Raw genomic sequence first — 20,434 nt, forward strand, 5'->3', positions numbered from 1 at the left:
GGGAAGAACCGAGCCAGCCCGGAGGTCCGAGGGAAGGAAAGGTAGAGCCGGAGACACGCAAGCAGGCCGAGAGAGGGAGGGCAGAGCGGCGGTGGAACCCGGGACCCGAATCCTCCTCCTCCCCCGTGGTCACCTCGCCTCCAGAGAGACACGGGCAGGCCGAGAGCAAGGGACCCCAGGCCCCCACGGTGGGGAGGGGTCAGGCTCCGGCGGACGGGAGGAGGACAGAGCAACACTGGAACTCGAGACCCACCGTCCTCCCCTCCGGTGACACAAGCGGGCCGAGAGCAAGGGACCCCCAGCTCCTCCCGGGCGGGGAGAAGCGTCAGACTGGCGGACGGAGGGAGGACTAAAGCGGGACCGCAACCGGGGATCCCCTGCCCCCCGAAACCCCCCGGTCCCAGCTGACCTCCGGGCTCCGGTGGTCCAGGTCCGAGGGTGGACCGGGCCGGGTGCCCCCCGCCGAGAGGGGAGGGGGCAACAGCAGCAGCAGCAGCAACGGCAGCAGCAGCAGCAGCAGCAGCTTCAGCCTCCTCCTCCAGGCCGGCTCCATCCTGCGCGGTCCTGCCCGGGCCCCGGCTGCGGCCTCTTATACCTGCCGGGCCCGTCGGGGAGCCCGGCCCCCGAGCCCCCAGCCGGCCCCCGGCCCCCGAGCCCCCAGCCGGCCCGCCTTACCTTATTAGAGCCATCAATCTGGGCCCAACCCCCGGGGAGCCCCCTCCCTCTTTATTACCGCCCAAGGCCTTTCTAGGCCGCCTGGGTTCCCGGGGAGGGGGCGGGCGGCCGGGCGGCCGGGGACCCCCTCTGCCCGGAGGCCCTCCGGGGATGGAGCCAGGTACCCCCCTCCCCTCCAGGGCCTGCCGCAGAGACACCCAGAGACGAGGGAGCGGCGGACGAGGAGAGACAGAGACAGAGGGGGAGGGTCGGACCCGGACAGAGACAGAAGGGAGGGGAGGACACGGAGAGACTGGAACAGAGACAGAGGCAGAGACAGAGAGAGAGAGATAGAGGGGAGGGTCGGACACGGAGAGACTCGAACAGAGGCAGAGATAGAGGGGGAGGGTCGGACACGGAGAGACAGGACAGAGACAGAGACAGAGGGGGAGGATCGGACACGGAGAGACCCAGAGACAGACAGAGACGGGGGGAGAGTCGGACACGGAGACAGGACAGAGGCAGAGGCAGACAGAGATAGAAGGGAGGGTCGGACCCGGAGAGACTCGAACGGAGGAGACAGAGGCAGAGACAGACAGAGACGATAATAATAATAATGTTGGTATCCGTTAAAGGGCTTATTACTATGTGCAGAGCACTGTTGTAAGCGCTGGGGGAGATACAGGGTCGTCAGGTGGTCCCACGTGAGGCTCCCAGTCTTCATCCCCATTTTCCAGAGGAGGGAACTGAGGCCCAGAGAAGTGAAGTGACTGGCAAGCTGCCAAGTGGCGGAGGCGGAATTCGAACCCGTGACCTCTGACTCCCAAGCGATAGAGGGGGAGGGTCGGACGCAAAGAGACCCAGAGACAGACAGAGACAGAAGGGAAGGTCGGATACGGAGAGACTCGGACAGAGATAGAGACAGAGGGGAGGGTCGGACGCGGAGAGACCCGGACAGAGACAGGCCGAGAGACAGAGATAGAGGGGAGGGTCGGACGCGGAGACAAGAGGCAGAGACAGAGACGGGGGGGGGGGGGAGGGTCGGAGACGGTGAGAGACGGAGAGACCCTGAGCAGGGCCCCCCAGGACGGAGAGGCGAAGGCACACGGGGGGCCCGCGGCATTGGAAGAGAAGCAGCGTGACCCAGGGGAGAGAGGCCGGGCTTGGCAGTCAGAGGTCATGGGTTCGAATCCCGCTCTCCCACTCGTCAGCCGTGCGACTGTGAGCCAGTCACTTCACTTCCCTGGGCCTCAGTTCCCTCCTCTGGAAAATGGGGATTAGCTGTGAGCCTCACGTGGGGACCACCCGATGAACCTAGACCTCGATTAGACCGGGAGCCCGTCAATGGGCAGGGAGGGTCTCTACCTGTTGCCGAATTGTCCATTCCGAGCGCTCAGTCCAGTGCTCTGCACATAGTAAGCGCTCAATAAATACTACTGAATGAAATGAATCTCCCCCAGCGCTCGGTCCAGTGCTCTGCACATAGTAAGCGTTTAACAAATACCAACATTATTATTATAGGAAGGCAGGACCCCAAAGTGGAGCGACCCCCAACCCTTCCTCCTCCTCCTCCTGCCCCTCCCCGAGCGGGCCTCGCCGCTGGGGAGTCTGCGCAGTCCGCCCGACCCCGCCCCCCGGAGGAGGCCACGCCCAACGCCTTGGCCACGCCCCCTCCCCTTTGGAGCGCCACCGCCACCCTGTGGCGACAGGGAGTCACTGCAGCCGCCCGGCTCAGCGGCCGCTGAAGGAATAATATTAATAAGGTTGGTATTTGTTAAGCGCTTACTGTGTGCAGAGCACTGTTCTAAGCGCTGGGGGGCATACAGGGTCGTCAGGTCGTCCCACGTGAGGCTCACAGTTGATCCCCATTTTACAGATGAGGGAACCGAGGCCCAGGGAAGTGAAGTGACTGGCCCACAGTCACACGGCAGAGCTGGGAGTCGAACCCATGACCTCTGACTCCGAAGCCCGGGCTCTTTCCGTTAAGCCCCGCTGGCCACCGGAGGGGAAGAGGTGGCCACCGCAGGGGAGGGGGCCGCCGTCCGGGAAGAGGACGAGGAGCCGGGCGGCTTTTATGTTTACCTGCCTTTGCCACTCTGCTCTCCCCCTATTATTAGCCTAATAATAAGGGTACATCATTACCCTGTTTATCTTGTTCACGAGGTGTCCGTCCCCTTGATTCTATTTATCGTGATTAAGTTGTCTTTGTCCGCCGTCTCCCCCGATTAGACTCTAAGCCCGTCAATGGGCAAGGGCCGATCTGTTGGCGAATTGTCCATTCCAAGCGCTTTAGGACAGTGCTCCGCACAGAGTAAGCGCTCAATAAATACTATTGAATGAATGAATAGTAAGCGCTCAATAAATATTCATTCGTTCAATAGTATTTATTGAGTGCTTACTATGTGCAGAGCACTATTCTAAGCGCTTGGAATGTACAAATCGGTAACAGAGACAGTCCCTGCCCTCTGACGGGCTTACGGTCTAATCGGGAGAGACGGACAGATACAAACAATAGCAATACATAGACTCAAGAATCAATACTGCTGAACGAATAAGGGTGGTATTTCTTAAGCGCCTGCTTTGGGCCAAGCACTGGTCTAAGCGCCGGGGTAGATCCAAGGTCATCAGGCGGCCCCACGTGGGGCTCACCGTCTCAATCCTCGTTTTACAGATGAGGTCCCTGGAGGACGGAGCAGAGGCTTGCTCAAGGTCACACAGCTGACAGGTGGTGGAGTACGAATTAATAATAATAATGTTGGTATTTGCTAAGCGCTTACTATGGGCCAAGAACTGGGGTAGATCCAAGGTAATCAGGTTGTCCCACGTGGGGCTCACACTCTTAATCCCCATTTTAATAATAATGTTGGAATTTGTTAAGCGCTTACTATGTGCCGAGCACTGTTCTAAGCGCTGGGGGTAGACACGGGGGAATAAGGTTGTCCCACGTGGAGCTCACAGTCTTAATCCCCATTTTGCAGATGAGGTAACTGAGGCACCGAGAAGTGAAGTGACTTGCCCGAAGTCACACAGCTGACAAGTGGCCGAGCAGGGATTTGAACCCATGACCTCTGACTCCAAAGCCCGTGCTCTTTCCACTGAGCCATTTTACAGATGAGGGAACTGAGGCCCAGAGAAGGTGAGTGACTTGCCTGAGGTCACATAGCAGACAAGTGGCAGAGCTGAGATTAGAACCCACATCCTCCGATTCCCAAGCCCATGTTCTTTCCACTAAGATATGTTGGTTCTCCACCTGCCCAACAGATACTACGACTATTAATCTGTCCGGCCCCCTCTCCCCGGGTTTTCCTTCCGGCCCGAGGAAGGTGGAGAAGGACTGATCGGTCTCTGGGGTCCTCTGAGACCTCCACCTCCTCTTCTCCTAAGGAAGACTTACGAGTCCTGGTCCTCCCCTCCGACCCCCCAACTGCTTCTGGGTCTTCCTCCCACCGCCCCCTCCAGCAAACCTTCCAGGATTTACTGCAGCCGAGTCCAAATGCGGTGCGGGGATCTTTTTTTTTTTAAAATGGAACTTGTTAAGCACTTACTATGTGCCAGGCACCGTATTAAAGCGCTGGGGCATAGCGTTGGGTCGGAGCACGGACCTGGGAGTCAGGTCATGGGTTCTAATCCCGGCACTGCCGCCTGCCTGCCGCGTGACCTCGGGCAAGGCACTTCACTTCTCTGGGCCTCGGCGACCTCATCTGTGAAATGGAGATTGAAAGAGCCCCATGGGGGACGACCTGATGTCCTCGTATCTACCCCAGCGTTTAGAACGGTGGTTGGCACGTTTTAAGCACTTAACAAAGGGCATTTTTATAAAGAAAGAGAGCTGGTTCTTGTCCCAGCTCCGCGCCGGTTTGCTCTGCGACGTCGGGCGGGTCACTCGACCTCTCTAGGCCTCTATTTTCTCATCTATAAAACGGGGCGACAACCACCCTTGCCCTTAGATGAGGCTTGTGAGACGAGGCCCGGACCCGGTCTGATTCTCCTTCACCTACCACCGCACTTGATTGTAGCAGAGGGATGGAAAGTGCTTTGAAAAAGCAAAAGCACCTCTGGAAATTCAATGTATTCTCATTATTACCCGTGGCCCTCCTCCCCAGGAGCAACAGTGATAATAATGATGGTGTCTGTTAAGCGCTTCCCATTTGCCAAGCACCGTTCTGAGCGCCGGGCATAGGGAATCTAGAGAGGTTAAAGTCGGCCCGGGTCAGGGGGCCGCCCAGATAATCCGGATCTCCGGGGTCGTTCTGCGGCCCCTCGCCCGCCCCCGGATTGGAAGCGCTTGCCCGTGGGGGTGGGAGACTGGCTCGGAGGAGGAGTTCGGAGGGGTGGGCACGGAGAGCACAGCGGCGTTCCTCTTGTTAATAGTTTAATGTTATATTTGCAGCATAAATAAGGCACGGTATATATCGGGGCGGAGGGGAGGGGGTCGCTGAGTGGTGGGGCGATTCGGGCCCGGGGGGGGGGGGGGGGGTTCGGACCGCGTGCCCCTCCCCCGGCCCAGGAGGGCCTGTGAGATCCCGCTCACCGGGGGGGGGGGGGCCCGTCGGCCCCGTCCTACCAACGGATAAAAAAATAGCCCCCCCGCGCCCCCCCTCCCGGGGGCGGAGGTCCCGGGGTGCCGCGTCGGCCGGTCGATAGCATATGTAGATGTGGGGCGGGGCGGGGGTGTCCTAGTGACCCCGCTTTCTGTTCCGGACCCCACGCCCCCCTGCCCGGGGCGGCCGGGCCCCGGATTGACGGGGGTGGGGGGGCGAGGGGGGACCGTCAGGTTGAAGGAGTCCGAGAGCACCGCCCACCACCCCCGGCCGCCCGCCGGCCCACTGACCGTGGGGCGGGGGGTCGTTGCGACCTCCGACCTCTCCGGGTTCCGCCCGCACGTCTGTCCTCAGGCCTACTCCCCTACCCCGCCGGGGGGGGGGGGGGTCCCCACGAACAGAAAGGATAAAGATTAAGAAATACTAAACCACTCACAGAAGCCAGCCCTGCGTCGATACATGGGGCGGGGGCGGGGGGGCGACCCCGTGAAACGGGAGCTCGGAGGAAGCGCACAGAGCGTGCCGACAGAGGCCGAGGCGGAGCGGGGCCCGGGCGGCGGTGGGGGGGCCGGGGGGGTCGGCGGCGGGGGGCCGGGCTCCCGGCCCACGCTATTCCTAGGGAGAGGTCGGTCGGGGCCCGGGGCCGGCGGGGGAACGCAAGGGCAGCCCCCCCCGCCTCGGAGTCGGGCTAGCACCTTTGGGGGTCCGGGCCGGGGGCGGAGCGGTCCGGGGTGGCAGTGAGTGCTGGCGGGAGGGGCCGGGGAGTCGGCGGGGCCGCAACCGGGGGGACGGAGGCCGAGGCCGCGGCCCCAAACCCCCGGCCGGACCCGGGGATCCCGGCCGCGGATAGTGTGGGCTAGTGGTTAGAGCCCCCGAGTCGGGGGCGCAGTGGTGCCGGGAACCGGAGGTCGGCGCGGGCCCCGAGCGGGGACGGTGACGTCCCCGCCTCCGGAGCGCGTCCCCCTCGCCCACCCTGGGAACTTGGGGGGGGGGGGGCGGGTCACGGGGCAGGGGGCGCCCGGTTTCGCAGGCCTCCCCCGGGGGGAGGACCCTCGCTGGGCCTGGGCAGAAGAGGGATTCCCCTGGCAGGGAGGGGCCCGCCGAGGCTGGCGGGGGCTCGATGGCGGGTGGGGCCGGGGTTTCTGTCCTCTGGTGCCGTTGGGGGGCGGCGGGGGCGACTGTGGGTTTGGAGTGACCCCGACACCCCCGCCCCCTTCCCCGGCTGCAGTCTCAGGGAGGGGGAAAGGGCAGTCCCGGCTGGGCAACGTGGCTACCCGAGGGGCGCGGGGGCCGGACGGAGACCCGGAGGCGTGAACTCCCTTCCTTGCAAGAGGGTGGGGGGGGGGGGGACGGGACCCGGGGGCTCCTTAGGAGTCGTAACCCTGTAGATCCGAGGCGTGGGGAGTGGGGCTGAGGGCCAGGGCGGGAGGATTAGCCCCAGGTGTCCTGAGACAAGTTATGGCTTCGAGGGGTCGGGGAGAAGGCTCCCCCCCCCGGCCCCGCCGGGTTCGGGGGGTGGGTGCTTCCCTCCTTGCCGAGGGCGGCTGGGACTCCGAGCCTCGGTTGCCCCCGGCACGCGGCCCCGTGGTCTAGGCGAGGGAGGGTGCGCGCGCGTCGGGCGGGCGGGGGGTCTGGAAGGCGGGGGGGTCTGGAAGACGGGGGGCAGCCGAGGGCGGTCGGCGAGGCTCGGGGCGGCCCCTCGGTGGGCGGGCAACCGCGGCTGGGAAGACGAGAGGCCCCGGTGGGGGGAGGGAGGGGGATATGCCCCGCCGCCCCCCATTTGGGGAACGGGACCGTGAGGGCAGGGACCGTGAGGGCAGGGCCCCCTCCCCCCCCCCCCAGCCCCGGCGAGGGAGCCAGGCCCCAAGAGGGGACAGAGGCGAGCGGGTGTGAGGGAGCGGAGGGGAACGCCCGGGAGCCCGGTCACGGGACCCTCGCCCGCCCCCGGCACGACCCCACGTGGGGGAAGGGGGGGGGCCCCTCGGTCCGCGGGGGCGGCCGCGAGAGTCGGACGGGTCCAGGACTGCGACCCCCAGCTCCCGGAAGGCCGTGAGCCAGTCCGTCCGGGTTAAGGCCACGAGAGGAGGTCGCCGGGCTTGGCTGGGGGCGGATGGCGGTCTGGGGGGGCCACGGCAGCCCGGGCCGGCGGGGGAGGGGGAAGCCGGGAGCCCGGGCCCGGCCCGGGTCCTGCCCGCCCGGGCCCCCCGGGGGACGGCCCCCCCGGCGCCGAGAGGGTTAGTGTTGACGGCGGGGGCCGGGGGGGCCGGGGCGGGAGCCCCCCACGGAACCGGCGGCCCCCGGACGCCGCGCCCGCGGCCCCGGCGCCGCGAGGGAGAGGTCCGTCGGCCACCCTCCCCGTCCGGGGAAGCCGCGGGCGCCGGGCCGGGGGCCCGGGGGGAGAGCGGGGATCATCTGCCCGCAGACTGGGACTGTGGCGTCATGATGACGTGGGAGGGCACGGGCAGGCCCAGTTCTGTCCTTTGGCCGGCCATCTGCGTGAGGACCGACGTGGCCACCGCTTCGGCGGCGGAGCGGACGGCCAGCCCGTTGGCGCCCGTCACGGAGCTGTGCTGGATCACCGGCGCGGGGGACCCGGTGGGCTCGGAGCTCTCCTTGGGGCTCTCTGCTGGGAGGGGGAGGGCAGGGACGGGGGAAGGAAGGTGGGAGGGAGAGGGCGGGATGAGGGAGCACAGTTAGGGTGGGGCGGGACCACTGCCCCGGCAGGGGAGGGGGAAGCTGGGCCGCCGACGCCCCGGAAGGGTCGGGGGTCCCGGGTCGGGCTGGCTTCGGAGCCACACGGGTCTCCGGCTTCCCGGGCCGACGACAGACGGGGGACGGGGGGGGGGGCCGCGGGGGGGGGGCGAGGCGGGGGCCGCTCACCAAGGTAGCCTTGGGTCTTTTTCTGTAGTGCAGTGACGGGGCAGTCCTTGTGAGCCAAAAGCAGCTGTTTCAGCTGGGCCACCTCGTTACGGAGCAGCGTGACCTCGTTCTGGGCGGGAGGAAGCGGAGGTGTCGGCGTGGGGGGGCGGGGGCCGGGGGGGGGGGTGGTGTCAACGTGGAGGGGGCCCGAGACCCCGAGGGGGGATTCCTCTCTCCACTGGGGCTCCCCCCGCCCGCCCAAGGGAGTAATAATAGGAATAATAACGGTACTCGTTAAGCGCTCACTACGCGCCAGGCACCGTACTGAGCGCCGGGGTGGATATACGCAGATCGGGCTGGACACGGTCCCTGTCCCGCCTGGGGCTCACGGTCTCCATCCTCATTTTGGCGGTGAGGAGACTGAGGCCCAGAGAAGTGAAGCGACTCGCCCAGGGTCACACAGCGGACAGGCGGAGGAGCCGGAATCAGAACCCATGACCCTCCGGCTCCCGGGACCCTGCTCCGTCGAGAGCCCGGGCTGGGGGGTCAGAGGTCATGGGTTCGAATCCCGGCTCCGCCGCTTGGCAGCCGCGTGACCGTGGGCGAGTCGCTTCGCTTCTCTGGGCCTCAGTTCCCTCATCTGGAAAATGGGGATGAAGACCGGGAGCCTCACGTGGGACGACCCGATGACCCCGCATCTCCCCCGGCGCTTAGAACGGTGCTCTGCACAGAGTAAGCGCTTAACGGATACCAACGTTCTTATGATTATGATTTGCTTTGTTGTCTGTCTTCCCCCTTCTAGACCGTGAGCCCGTTGTTCGTAGGGATCGTCTCTGACTGTTGCCGAACTGTACTTGGCAGGCGCTTAGTCCGGCGTTCTGCGTCAGGGAGGCGCTCGATAAAGACGACCGAATGAACGAACGACGGATGCCAGAGGAAGGGGAGCGGGCCGGGGACCAGAGGGCGGAGCCCGGCCGAGTGAAGGGGACCCCCGGAGGTCCGGCGGCCTGGCGGTGACGGCCCCCCCGCCCGCCCCGGGGCCGCCCGGCTCACGCTCAGCTGGATGTTCTGGGAGGTGAGCTCCTCGGCCTTCTTCTCCAGGGACGACACCCACAGCTTGCGCTTCTGGCGGCAGCGGGAGGCCGCGGCCCGGTTACGCTCCAGGAAGCGCTGACGCCGCTCGTCCGGGTCCTCGTCCACCGTGCGGCGCCGTCGGCCGCCCGTGCTGGGGGTGGGCTGCGCCGGGGAGACCTGCGTGCCGGACCCAGAGGGGGCCGGGGGTTGGGTCGCCGCCTGGGGGCTCCCGGCCGCCCCGGCCCCTCCCCGCCCGCTGCCCCCCGTCCCCGAGATGGGGGGGGGGGGGGGGGGAGGCTGCCGTGCCCCACGCCGGGACCCGGGACCCCAGAGAGGCAGTGGGGCACAGAGAAGCAGCGTAGCTCAGCGGAAAGAGCCCGGGCTTGGGAGTCGGAGGCCACGGGCTCGAATCCCGGCTCTGCCCCTTGGCAGCTGCGTGACCGTGGGCGAGTCACTTCACTTCTCTGGGCCTCAGTGACCTCGTCTGGAAAATGGGGGCGAAGACCGGGAGCCTCACGTGGGACAGCCTGACGTCAGGCTGTCCCTGTATCTCCCCCAGCGCTTAGAACGGTGCTCCGCGCGCAGTAAGCGCTTCACAGATACCGGCATTATTATTACTATTAGAAGGCCAACCCCACCTCCTCGAGGGCCCGGGGAGAGGCCGAGGTCCGGTCCTTACAGGGAAAGGGGGGCTGCGGGGGGCACGGAAGATGCCCGAGGGCCCAGGGAGAAGCTGAGGCCCGGACCCCGCGGGGGAAGCGGGCAGAGGGGCCGCAGACAGGGAGAGGAGACGGGCTCCGGGAGGCCGGGGGGACGGGGCTCCGGCCGCCGGCTCCCCACGGTTCCCCCAGCCTCCCCCCGCCGGGCCCGGGGGCTCCGCCGTCCGTTCCCCGGGGCTCCGCCGGGGGCGGGGGCTCACCTGCGGCTGGGCTGGGGAGGGGGCGTCCGGGTGCTGGATGAGGATCTGGCTCTGCTCCGGGCGGGCAGAAACCATGGTGCTGGCGGTGCCCGCCACCATCCCGCCGCTGCCGTTCAGGGAGGAGATCTGGTGGGTCAGGGTGGCCTTCAGCCTCTGCGTAGGGAAGAGCCGGGGGAGGGCGTCAGGGGTGGGTGGGTGCTGGGGGTGGCGAGACCCCCATCTCCCGGCCCCGCTCCCGCTCCACCGGACCCTAGGCCGGACCGAAAGCTCCTTTGACGCAGTGGACCGACGCGTACGTTAACGTGGCGGTTCCCTCCCCGAAGCGTCCTGCTCAGTGCTCTAGACCGTAAGCTCACTGCGGGCGGCCTACTACTACTACTACTGGCCTCCCCCAGGCGCTCAGTACAGTGCTCTACACACAGCAATTGCTCCGGGAATACGATCGGGACCGACTGCTCCGCACCCTGGTTGATGACGAACGCAATTACGGGGGTGCGGAGGGGGCTGAGGGACCCAGGTCGCCTCCGCCTTGCTCGTCCCCAGTGCTGGGGGGTTGGCGGGAAGAAAGCTGAGCGGGCGGCCAGTGCCACGCGGGTCGCGACCCCCAACCTCCGACCCCGCCCCCACCCGCCCCAAGGAAACGCTCCGGTGTGGGGTCTTCACGCCCCTTCCACCGCCGCCCACAGTTCCCTGCCTCGGCAGCCCAGGGGCTAGCACGCCCATCCCCGCGGAGCCGGGCCAGGAGGCAGGCAGGCTGCCCGTCCGGATGCCCGCCCGCCCGCCCGCCCGGCCTCCCCCGCCCCCCGGCCTTCCCCCGTCGCCCCCGGCGCGCCCCGGCTTCCCCGCCCGAGCCGACTCACCATCTTGGCCTCGGAAGGCCCGGGGAGACCGGAGGGGGAGACGGAACCGCTGCCGCCTCCCGGGGGGCCCGGGATTCCGGGCACGTTGGGCACCAGGGACATGGGCCGGGCCAGCTGCGTCAGGAGAGGAGAGGGACCCGTGGGTGGAGGTCGGGGAGGGCCCCGCCCGGGGCCGCGGGAGGCGAGGGTGCCCGCCGAAAGCCGGGGACGGTCGCGGGGAAGAGCGGCGGTGCCCGTGACCGGCCGGGGGGCCATCTGGGCCCGGCGGCGGCGGTCGGGGCCGGGGGGGAGGGGGACGCCGTTTCCCACCCGTCGGGTCGGGCTGCTGCGGGCAGCTCTCCCTCCCGTGGACCCGGGGGGCGTGGGCAGCTTGAGAGGGAAGCGGGGAGAGAGGAGGCGCCGCGGCCACGCTCACCGATATAACCGACGGCATCTGGACGGGGGGCCCGGGCAGGACGGGCACGGCCTGTCCGTTGGCGAGGTGCACGACGAGGGGGATGGAGCCGGTCGGAGACCTGGAGAAGGCAACGGCCGACCTTCGGGCGCCGCACCCTCTCCCCGAAGGCTCGGGCCCCTCCTCCGCCGGGCCACTTCCCCCGCCCCAAGGCCGCGCCGGGACCCCGGGATTCCGGTCTCTCCTGCCCTACCCTCCGGCTCTTCACCAAGATGGGCCACGCGACTGCCAGCCGGGACGGTGCCCGCTCTCGGCGGTCCCAGGCCAGCCAACGCCGCCTCCACCCAGGACGCTCCCAGGGCCCCAGGCTGGTCAGCGCCCACCTCGGCGTCAAACGGAAACTCCTCATCGCTGGCTTTAAAGCCCTCCATCCCCTCGCCCCCTCCCACCTCGCTTCGCTACTCTCCCGCTCCGACCCGGCCCGCACACTTGGCTCCTCTAATGCCGACCTTCTCGCTGTGTCTCCGTCTCATCTATCTCGCCGCCGACCTCTCGCCCACATCCTGCCTCGGGCCTGAAACGCCCTCCCTCCTCCTATCGGATAATTCCTCTCCCCCACCTCCAAGCCTCGCTGAAGGCCCATCTCCTCCAAGAGGCCTTCCCTGACTAAGCCCCCCCTTCCTCTCCTCCCACGCCTTGCTGCGTCGCCCCGACTTGCTCCCTTCGTCCATCCTCCCTCCCAGCCCCGCAGCACGTACGGCTATCTCCGCAATTTATTTATCTCTATTAATGTCAGTCTCCCCCTCTAGACTGTGAGCTCATTCCGGGCAGGGAACGAGTCTGAGTGTTGCTGTACTTTCCCCATCGCTCCGTACAGTGCTTCTCTCAATAAATATGAATGAACGAACGCTCTTAACCAGCTCTCTGCCTCTCAGGACTGGGGGCCGGGCACAGGAAACCGGCACGAGGCCAGGCCGCGGGCAAAAGTGAGGGCCACGCGAGACGGAACGGGGCAGGGGGCAGGCAGACGGTCAAGACCCCGGCGGGTCCGCAGAGTGCCCCCTCCCCACCCCGGAGGGAACCAAGCCCACTCAGGGCTCATTATACCTCTCCCGGCGGCCCCCACTGTGATGAACTTCCCGGAACCCAGCGGCTCCTTCCTTCTCTGCTAGGGGCCGAGCTGGGCGTCCTGGATTCTAGAGTCTGGGGGGGGGGGGGGCTTGGGGGAGGCAGCTTTGGGGACTGGTCCCGGGGGGGCTCAGCCGAGAGAAGGGATCGCCCGAGCTCCCCTCGAAGATCGGGGAGGAGGTCCTCCTGGGGACCAAATCACCGTCTGGCCAGGCCTGGGGTTATCCCGGGAGGCGGGGCCCAAGAACCCCTCCGTCGCCCCCACCCCCAATCCGGTCCTCCCCGGCCGCCCCCTCGCCCCGGCCCCGACTTACCCCAGCTGCCGGTTGGCGGGAGGTGCCTGGGTGATGACCGAGGTCGGGGAGGGCAGGGTCGGGTGCAGGGGGTCGTAACCCAGGTGTAGAGGCAGGGAGCCGGGGCGCACGATGGTGGGCGTCGGGGTGGAGATCACCACGGGCTTCGGGGCCGCCTCCTGAGGGCGAGATGGGCAGAGACGTGGCCACGCCCGCCGGGACAGACGGGAGACAGGCTGGAAGGGTGCGTGCCGGACGGACAGCGGGCTGGGGGGTCACGGAGAACCCGGGCGCCGAGGGGCTTGGAAGGCCACGGAGAACACCGGCCTCGGGGATCCCGGGTCCCGGCCAGGAGAGCCCCGGCCCTTCCCCGTGTCGGCGGCCGGGGGTCTCACCTCCTTGGTCTCCGGAGAGCGGGGGCTGGAAGCGGGGCTGTCAGGAGGGGACGAGTCCACCTCGACGGGCTCCTCTTCTTTGATTTTGACGTCCGGCGTGGAGGGCAGAGACATGTCCAGGGGGCCGGGGGCCTGCTGCAGGAGGAGGGGAAGCAGAGCCTGTTAGAGCCTGCGGGTGGGGGTCCATTCATCAGCGGTATTTAGTGAGCGCTGACTGTGTGCGGGACACAGCACTGGGCGCTGGGGAAAGTACGATACAACCAATCGGCGGCGCCCGCAAAGAGCTTAGAGTCTCGAGCGGGGGAGACGGATATCAATGCCAATAAATAAAATGACAGATATGGACGCAAGTGCTGTGGGGCTGGGAGGGGCGGAAGAGCAAAGGGAGCGTACGCTGTGTTATCCCGGGCCAGACGGGCAAACTCTCTGGGCCTCGGTCCAGCGTGCAGATGAATAAACAGTGATTATAATAATCCCGGTATTTGTTAAGAGCCTACTGTGTGCCGGGCACTGGGGAGGAGACAAGCAAATCGGGTTGGACACAGTCCCTGCCCCACGCGGGGCTCACAGCCTCAATCCCCATTTTCGAGATGGGGAAACCGAGGCCCAGAGGAGTGAAGCGGCTCGTCCAAGGTCACAGAGCAGACGAGGGGCAGAGCCGAGATCAGAACCCACAGCTTCTGGCTACTGGGCCCACGCTCTATCCACTCCGCCACGCTGACTGGGGAGGTGGGTAGGGTCTCCCCAGCTCCCCTAACACGCCCGCCCCCGACCTCGTCCCGGCATTAGGGCGAGGCAGGATCGGCAGCGGTGCCCGGTGTCCCGAGGGAGAGAGTCCGCCGACGCTCGGGTTCCGAGTTCAACTCCCGCCCGTTCTCACAGGCAGGCAGGAGGCAGCGTGGTCAGACAGAGAGCACGGGACCGGTCGGCGGGACACCCGGGACCCGACCCCCGTCGCTGGCCTACTGCGTGACCCTGGGGAAGTCCCTTGACTTCTCCGGGCCTCGGTTTCCTCTTCCGTAAAACGGGGAGGAGCTCTGCCCTTCCCTCCCTCTCAAGGCTCAGAACGCGGGTCAGGGACCGCATCCGCTCTGACCGTCCTCTGATTACAAGAACGGCGGCGGGGTCCGTTAAGCGCTTACTATGTGCCAAGCACCGTCCTGAGCGCTGGGGCGGATACGAGGTCGTCATCGTCACTAAAGCTCGTCGCGGGCGGGGAGTGAGTCGGCCAATTCTGTCGTTTTGGATGCTCTCACGCGCTCGGTACGGTGCCCGGCACATAGTTAAGCACTCCACAGATACCGTCCTTATCATCATCGTCATCACTGGGGAGCCGGGGAGCGCCCTGTCGTCCCTCTGCCCCCGGCCCGGGCCACGCACCTTCCTGTCGTCATCGTCGGCGGCTTTCTTGAACTCGTGCTCAAAGGAGCTGGCGAGCTCGTGGAAGAGCCCCACCTCCTCGCAGTTCTTCAGGAAGCGGGTCGGGGTCGGGGTCTGATCTGGAAGACAACGGGCCGGGCGAGGCGGGGTGGAGAGGGGGAGGCCGTCACTCTCTGTCGGTCCGGGGTCCGGGCCTCGAACCCGGCTCCCGGGCGCAGGGGACCGAGCGGCGCGGGCAGTGCGGCCTCGACGCCAGCAGAGGGAGCCCAGCGCCCGGCTCTGTGGGGCCTGGGGGGGGGGGGGGGGGCGGGGCGGGGGGCACGAGGGCAACGGGCACCGGCCCGGCGCCCGCCGCCCCGGAGGGGCCCCCGCAGCCGCGGCGGAGCCCTCGCCGGTCCGAAGGGCGAGTCCAGGCCTGGCCGGAGGGACCCCGGCTGCCCGGCGGGACGGGAAGCCGTCTCCCGTGGACTGGCCGGAGACTCCGGGGGGAGGGAGCCCGGCCCGCGCCCCGATCCCGCACGGCTTCGGCCCCGGGGTTTCCGACGCCCCCTCCCCGGGTCCCGGCCCCGTTATCTCCCAGCTTCTCTCACGGGGTCGGGTCCCGCCCCCCCGGCTCCTCTGTCGGCTCGGCGGGCGTGTGGGGCGGGGGGCGCGGCCGGTGAATCGTCCCCGTGGGGGGACGGGGCATCCCGTTGGTCCCCTGGGCCTCTCTCGGCCTCGTCCCGCCGGGCCCTTTAAACCCCTAAGGGCCACTCGATCAGGCTGCAAGCCCGTCGATGGGCAGGAGTGTCCCCGTCTGTTGCCGGATCGTCCATTCCGAGCGCTCAGTACAGTGCTCTGCACATAGTAAGCGCCCGATGAATACTACGGAATGAATGAACGAACTCCCGCCCCCCACCACCTCCCACATCGCAACCGCGTCCGTCCATCCGTCGGACCCGACCTCCCTGCCTTTCGTCTCCGGGGATCGGGCCGGGCCCGTGCCGGACGCCGAGCCGTCCCCGGCCGAGATCCTCCAGTCCTTCGAAAACCCCATCTCGCCTCGGGTCGGGTCACCCCCACTTCCCCGCTTGGGTGACACCCGTAATGCCGCACCCTATCTGGAATTTATTGTCATGTCTTTCTCTCCCTCTCTACACTGCAGGCTCGCGGTGGCACAGCACGGCAGTCGGTTTGCTGTTGTATTGCGCTCTCCCAAGCGCGCGGTACAGTGCACCCGGGAAGTGCTCAATAAATACAACTGAATGAATAAAAGCGATCGAATGAATCTAATAAGACTGGAAGCTCACTGCGGGCAGGGAATGTGTCTCTTGCATCGTACTGTACTCTCCCAAGTGCTCAGTATAGTGCTCTACACACGGTAAGCGCCCGGTAAAATACCACTGAGTAGGAACGGCAACGATAACATACTGATAACTGTGGGATCTGTTAAGCGCTTAGTAGGTGCCAGGGATCGTCCTAAGCACTGGGGTGGGATCGAGAAAATCGGGTGGGACACGGTCCCCGTCCCCCGTGGGGCTCACAGTCTTCACCCCCACTTTACAGATGAGGGAAGCGAGGCTCGGAGAAGTGAAGTGACTTGCCCAAGGTCACACAGCAGACGAGTGGAGGAGCTGGAATTAGAACCGAGGTCCTTCCGTCTCCCAGGCCCGGGCACTATCCACCAGGCCTCGCTGCTTCGGTCGACGGGAAGCTCCTGGCGGGGGGGGGGACTGTGGCAACCGATTCTATCGTGCGGTTCTCTCCCAAGTGCTCAGCTCAGTGCTCTGCACCCAGCAAGCGCCTGAGAGATGCCAGGGATCAATAACAATGTTGGTATCTGTTGAGCGCTTACTCTGTGCGGAGCACCGTTCTAAGGGCTGGGGTAGATACGGGGGAGTGAGGTCGTCCCACGTGAGGCTCACAGTCTCAATCCCCATTTTACAGATGAGTTAACTGAGGCACAGAGAAGTTAAGTGACTTACCCACAGTCACACAGCTGACCAGCGGCAGCGCTGGGATTAATTAATTGATCCCTTCGGCCAAACTCTAGGACTTTTGAACTTATTTACCTTGTCCTTAGCTCTCAGCTCTGCTCAGATCCCTTATTCTGACCTCGCTTTGGCTGGATGGGCTCCCCGGATTAATAACAATAATAATAATGTTGGTATCTGTTGAGCGCTTCCTCCGGGCGGAGCACCGTTCTAAGCGCTGGGATAGGTACGGGGTCATCAGGTCGTCCCAGGTGGGGCTCACAGTCCCCATCCCCATTTTCCAGATGAGGTCACTGAGGCTCCGAGAAGTGACTCGCCCACAGTCACACAGCTGCCGAGCGGCAGAGCCGGCACTCGAACCCATGACCTCTGACTCCCAAGCCCGGGCTCCTGCCACTGAGCCACGCTGCTTCTCCTAATGAGATTAGAGTGTGAGCTCCCTGAGGGCGGAAACCCGTAACGACCAAGCGGGTGGTCAGTAGATGCTGCTCGAAACCGCGAGCCCGTCGCGGGCAGGGACGGTCACTCTCTATCGCCGTACCGTTCTTTCCCAGGCGTTTGGCTCAGTGCTCTGCACACGGCGAGCGCTCAATAAATACGACCGGATGAACGCACGCTCTTCCCACGACCCTCAACCACCGATGGCTTACCGGCTCCTCCTCCGGGAGCTCCCTCTCCCGACCCCTCTGCCGAACCAAGGTCCTCGGCTCCCTCGCGCCTGCCCCCAACCCCCGCCGCCGCCGGCGGAAAGCCTTCCAAGATCAACCCGGCCAAGGTTCCTGACCTCCACGGCGCCGACCACTGTCTCTGGGCATCCGGGGGCGGCTACGCTGGCCGTCGCTGGGGCTTTGGCGGGGTGCGTACGTGTGTCAGGGCGAGAGAGGAGGAGAGAGAGAATGGGTCACCCTGTCTGATCCTCTGTGGAGTGTTCCTTGAGAGCAGATTTTGTGTCAGTGGGCGTGTGTCTGGCCCCTCTCTTTCCAAACACTGTCGGCATCTAATGATGATAACGTCGGTATTCGTTAAGCGCTTGCTCCGTGCAGGGCACCGGTCTGAGCGCTGGGGTAGATACAGGGTCATCGGGTCGTCCCCCGTGAGGCTCCCGTTAATCCCCCTTTTACAGACGAGGTCACTGAGGCACAGAGAAATTTAGTGACACGCCCACGGTCACACGGCTGACAAGTGGCGGAGCCGCGATTCGAACCCATGACCGCGGACTCCCAGGCTTGGGGTCGGGGATCACGTCCTCTTTCCCCACCGCCCCATCCCCCTCTAGCCTGGAAGTGCGTTGCGGGCAGGGAGGATATCTGTTTTTTGTTCCTACTGGACTCTCCCAAGCGCTTAGTGTAGCGCTGGGGACACGGTAAGCGCTCAACAAATACGGCCGAACGAACAAACGCATGAATGAGGGCAGGGCCGGTCTGAGCCTCCTAGAGACAGAGAGAGAGAGAGAGAGAGAGAGAGAGAGAGAGCGTGCGTTCGTTCTGTCACGCTGGCCTCTCCCGGAGGGAAAGACCCCCGACTCCCCCGTGGGCGGGATTCACGGGTCGGCAGGCCGTGAGTGGTGTGACGAAGGCTGGGGAACATTCGAATGTGCCCCCCACCCCATCCTCAGCGGGAGCGGGAACTGGCCTCGACCCCACGTGCCCTCGCCCCCGGTTCTCGCGGCGTCCTCGCCGTGGCTACCCTTCGGTAGCCTTTCCAGCCTCTCACAAACAAGCGGGTGAAGACCCCACCCACGCCCGACACGCACGCGGCCCGGAGGCCCCGCGCGACGGGGGCCGGGGGCCGGCGGGCGGGCCGGAGGAGGGGGCTCGTCCCAATCCAGGCCTGAGCCGGCGAGAGGCCCGGCGGCTACCTGCGATGATGACCGAGTCGGTGCGGGCCGGGCCGAACTTGAGGGTCATCTCGTGCTTGTGCTTGTGCACCGCCAGGTGGTCTTCGTTGGTGAACCTCTGCAACGGAAACGGACGCGGGTGAGGGGGACGACCCCGGCGGGCGAGGGCGGCCCGCCTCGGGCAGGGTCCCGGGGGAGGGGGCGGGGGCGGGCCGGACGGCGGCCGACGCGGGCCGCCGGGCGAAGCCCGAGCGGGAGAAGCGGACAGATTGCGGGAGGGGGGGGGAAGGCGGGGAGCGGGAGGAGGCTGCGGCAGATGGCGGGCCGTTAGGGCCGGCGAGCGGGGGCGGGAACGTGGCTTTTATTACGGTCGGTGCTAAAAAGAGGAAAGGGGCGGGGGAGGGGGAGGAAGCCGGGGAGGACCGCCGAGGCAGGAGGGGTCAGAGGGCGGCCGCTCCGCGGAGCGGGGGGCCGCGGAGGGCCGTTTACGAGGGGACGGGCGGGGAGATAAATTCTGCAGGATTAGCGCCTGCGTGATGCCCGCTCCGCCTGGGCTTTTAATGAGCCGGGACGGCGCTGCGGCGCCGGGCGGTCCGATGGACGGCGCTCCGGCCCCGGCAGGCCCCCCCCCCCCGCCCCCCTGCCGGCCCCGGCCTTGGATCACGGAAGCCACCGGTTGTAAAGAGACCGGCCCCAGTGCAGCGGGGTACGTGGGCCTTCGCCCCCTCCTCACTCTAGAAGACTCGGCCCAGGGTCTCCCTCCCGCCCACCCGCCGCCGCTCACCTGCGTCGCCGGCCTCCCCCCCCACCCCGCCGTGCGGCCCCCGGCCCCCTCTTCCACACCTGCTCTCGCCGGCGGGCTCCGATCCCCGCCCCGGGAGCCGCTCCCCCCCCCGCTGCCTCTCCACCTGGCCGGGAGGAAATTAAAACCGAAGGCCCCAGAGCCCCCAGGCTCCTTTTCCGGCGGCCGGTGCGAGGGCCGATTCATTCTTTACCGTATCCTTCCCCTGCTCTGCACACGGTGAGCGCTCAATAAATACCATCGAACGAATGACAAGCCGCGTGTGGCGGTGGGGGGCTACCGGGGCGGGGTCTCACCACACCGGGACCCACCGCCGCCGTCAGGGGCAGCGCAGAGGAGTGGGGGTGAGGGGCCCAGGTTTGGGGGGGAAGCGGCTCGCCTCTCGGTCTTCCCACCGAGGAGGAAGAGGGGGACGGGAGGGGAGCCCGGAGGCGGGCGGGAGCGGGCCGAGCGTCCCCATCGGGTCGGCCGGGCAGGAAGCGGAGCCCGAACGGAAGGAGGGCAGAGCGGAGGGGGCGGGGGCAGAGCTGGCCCGAACCGGAACATTTGTCTGGACAGCTTTTGGGGGTGGGTTTGGGTCGGAGAGGGCCCGGGGCCGGGGGGCCAGCCGGGGTCCAGCAGGGCCGTCTGCAGGCAAACGTTCCCATCTCCGGCTCGCCGGGAACCTGGCTCGGACCCGCGGACCGCGGGGGCGCGTTTGTGTGTGTCTGTGTGAGTCTGTGCGTGGGGGGGGGGGCGGGGGCGGGAGGGGTTGATCTGAAGCCTCCGTTCCCGGCGGTTCGGCTTGGGATCCTTTAATATTTTCAAGGGCTTCTCCCCCTCCTCCTCCTCCCGCGAGGCTGCGGTAGGCTCCCGGCTTATGTTTCTTGTCCTCTAATTCCTTCCCTCTCCCCTGCCGCACACACGCGCACGCACGCACAACACTTTCTCATTCTCCCTGCCCCCCCGCCCCCGTGACCTTCCCCTCGGTCATATATTTCCCCACCCCAAATGGCGGGGCCCCTTGTCCGCCCCCGTTAAATCACGCCGGGACCCTTGGGCGAGTGGGCCCGGGGTGGAGGGGGAAGCCGGACTCCCCGGCCCCGCGCGGCGATTCGGATCGCTGCCCCCCGCCCCCGGTTGCCGTGGAGGGCTGGTTCAGGACCCCCAGAAATGGGAAAATTAACCGGTCTCCCCCCGCTCGGCCCACCTTGAGGGTCTCGCGGCCCGGGACCCTTCCCCGACTAGCCGGGGGCGGGGGGCCGTTGTCAGCTGGTCTTGCCTTCCACCGGCTTCCCCCTGCCCCTGAGGCACCGCGCTTCCTTCCCCCGGAGACTCCAGGGCCG

General features: G+C 66.6%; 1 protein-coding gene across 3 annotated transcripts in view; it reads right to left on the reverse strand.

The window, feature by feature from the left end:
- Positions 1–7,459: 7,459 nt before the first annotated feature.
- The window catches only part of LOC114814785 (cyclic AMP-dependent transcription factor ATF-7), a 43,313-nt gene continuing 30,338 nt past the window's right edge, over positions 7,460–20,434 (reverse strand). For 2 of the 3 annotated variants that reach the window (XM_029074243.2, XM_029074244.2), the window contains exons 3-12: positions 18,329–18,425; positions 14,498–14,616; positions 13,118–13,252; positions 12,744–12,901; positions 11,323–11,422; positions 10,908–11,021; positions 10,048–10,200; positions 9,108–9,305; positions 8,076–8,184; positions 7,460–7,821 (exon numbers count right to left, since the gene is read on the reverse strand). In XM_029074243.2, the coding sequence (XP_028930076.1) occupies positions 7,604–7,821; positions 8,076–8,184; positions 9,108–9,305; positions 10,048–10,200; positions 10,908–11,021; positions 11,323–11,422; positions 12,744–12,901; positions 13,118–13,252; positions 14,498–14,616; positions 18,329–18,425 (1,401 nt within the window). In that variant the 3' untranslated portion in view covers positions 7,460–7,603. The remainder of the gene's footprint in view (positions 7,822–8,075; positions 8,185–9,107; positions 9,306–10,047; positions 10,201–10,907; positions 11,022–11,322; positions 11,423–12,743; positions 12,902–13,117; positions 13,253–14,497; positions 14,617–18,328; positions 18,426–20,434) is intronic. The other variant, XM_029074245.2, reaches the window with a different exon arrangement.

This window comes from Ornithorhynchus anatinus, chromosome 10 (assembly GCF_004115215.2).
Source record: "Ornithorhynchus anatinus isolate Pmale09 chromosome 10, mOrnAna1.pri.v4, whole genome shotgun sequence".
Lineage (NCBI taxonomy): Eukaryota > Metazoa > Chordata > Mammalia > Monotremata > Ornithorhynchidae > Ornithorhynchus > Ornithorhynchus anatinus.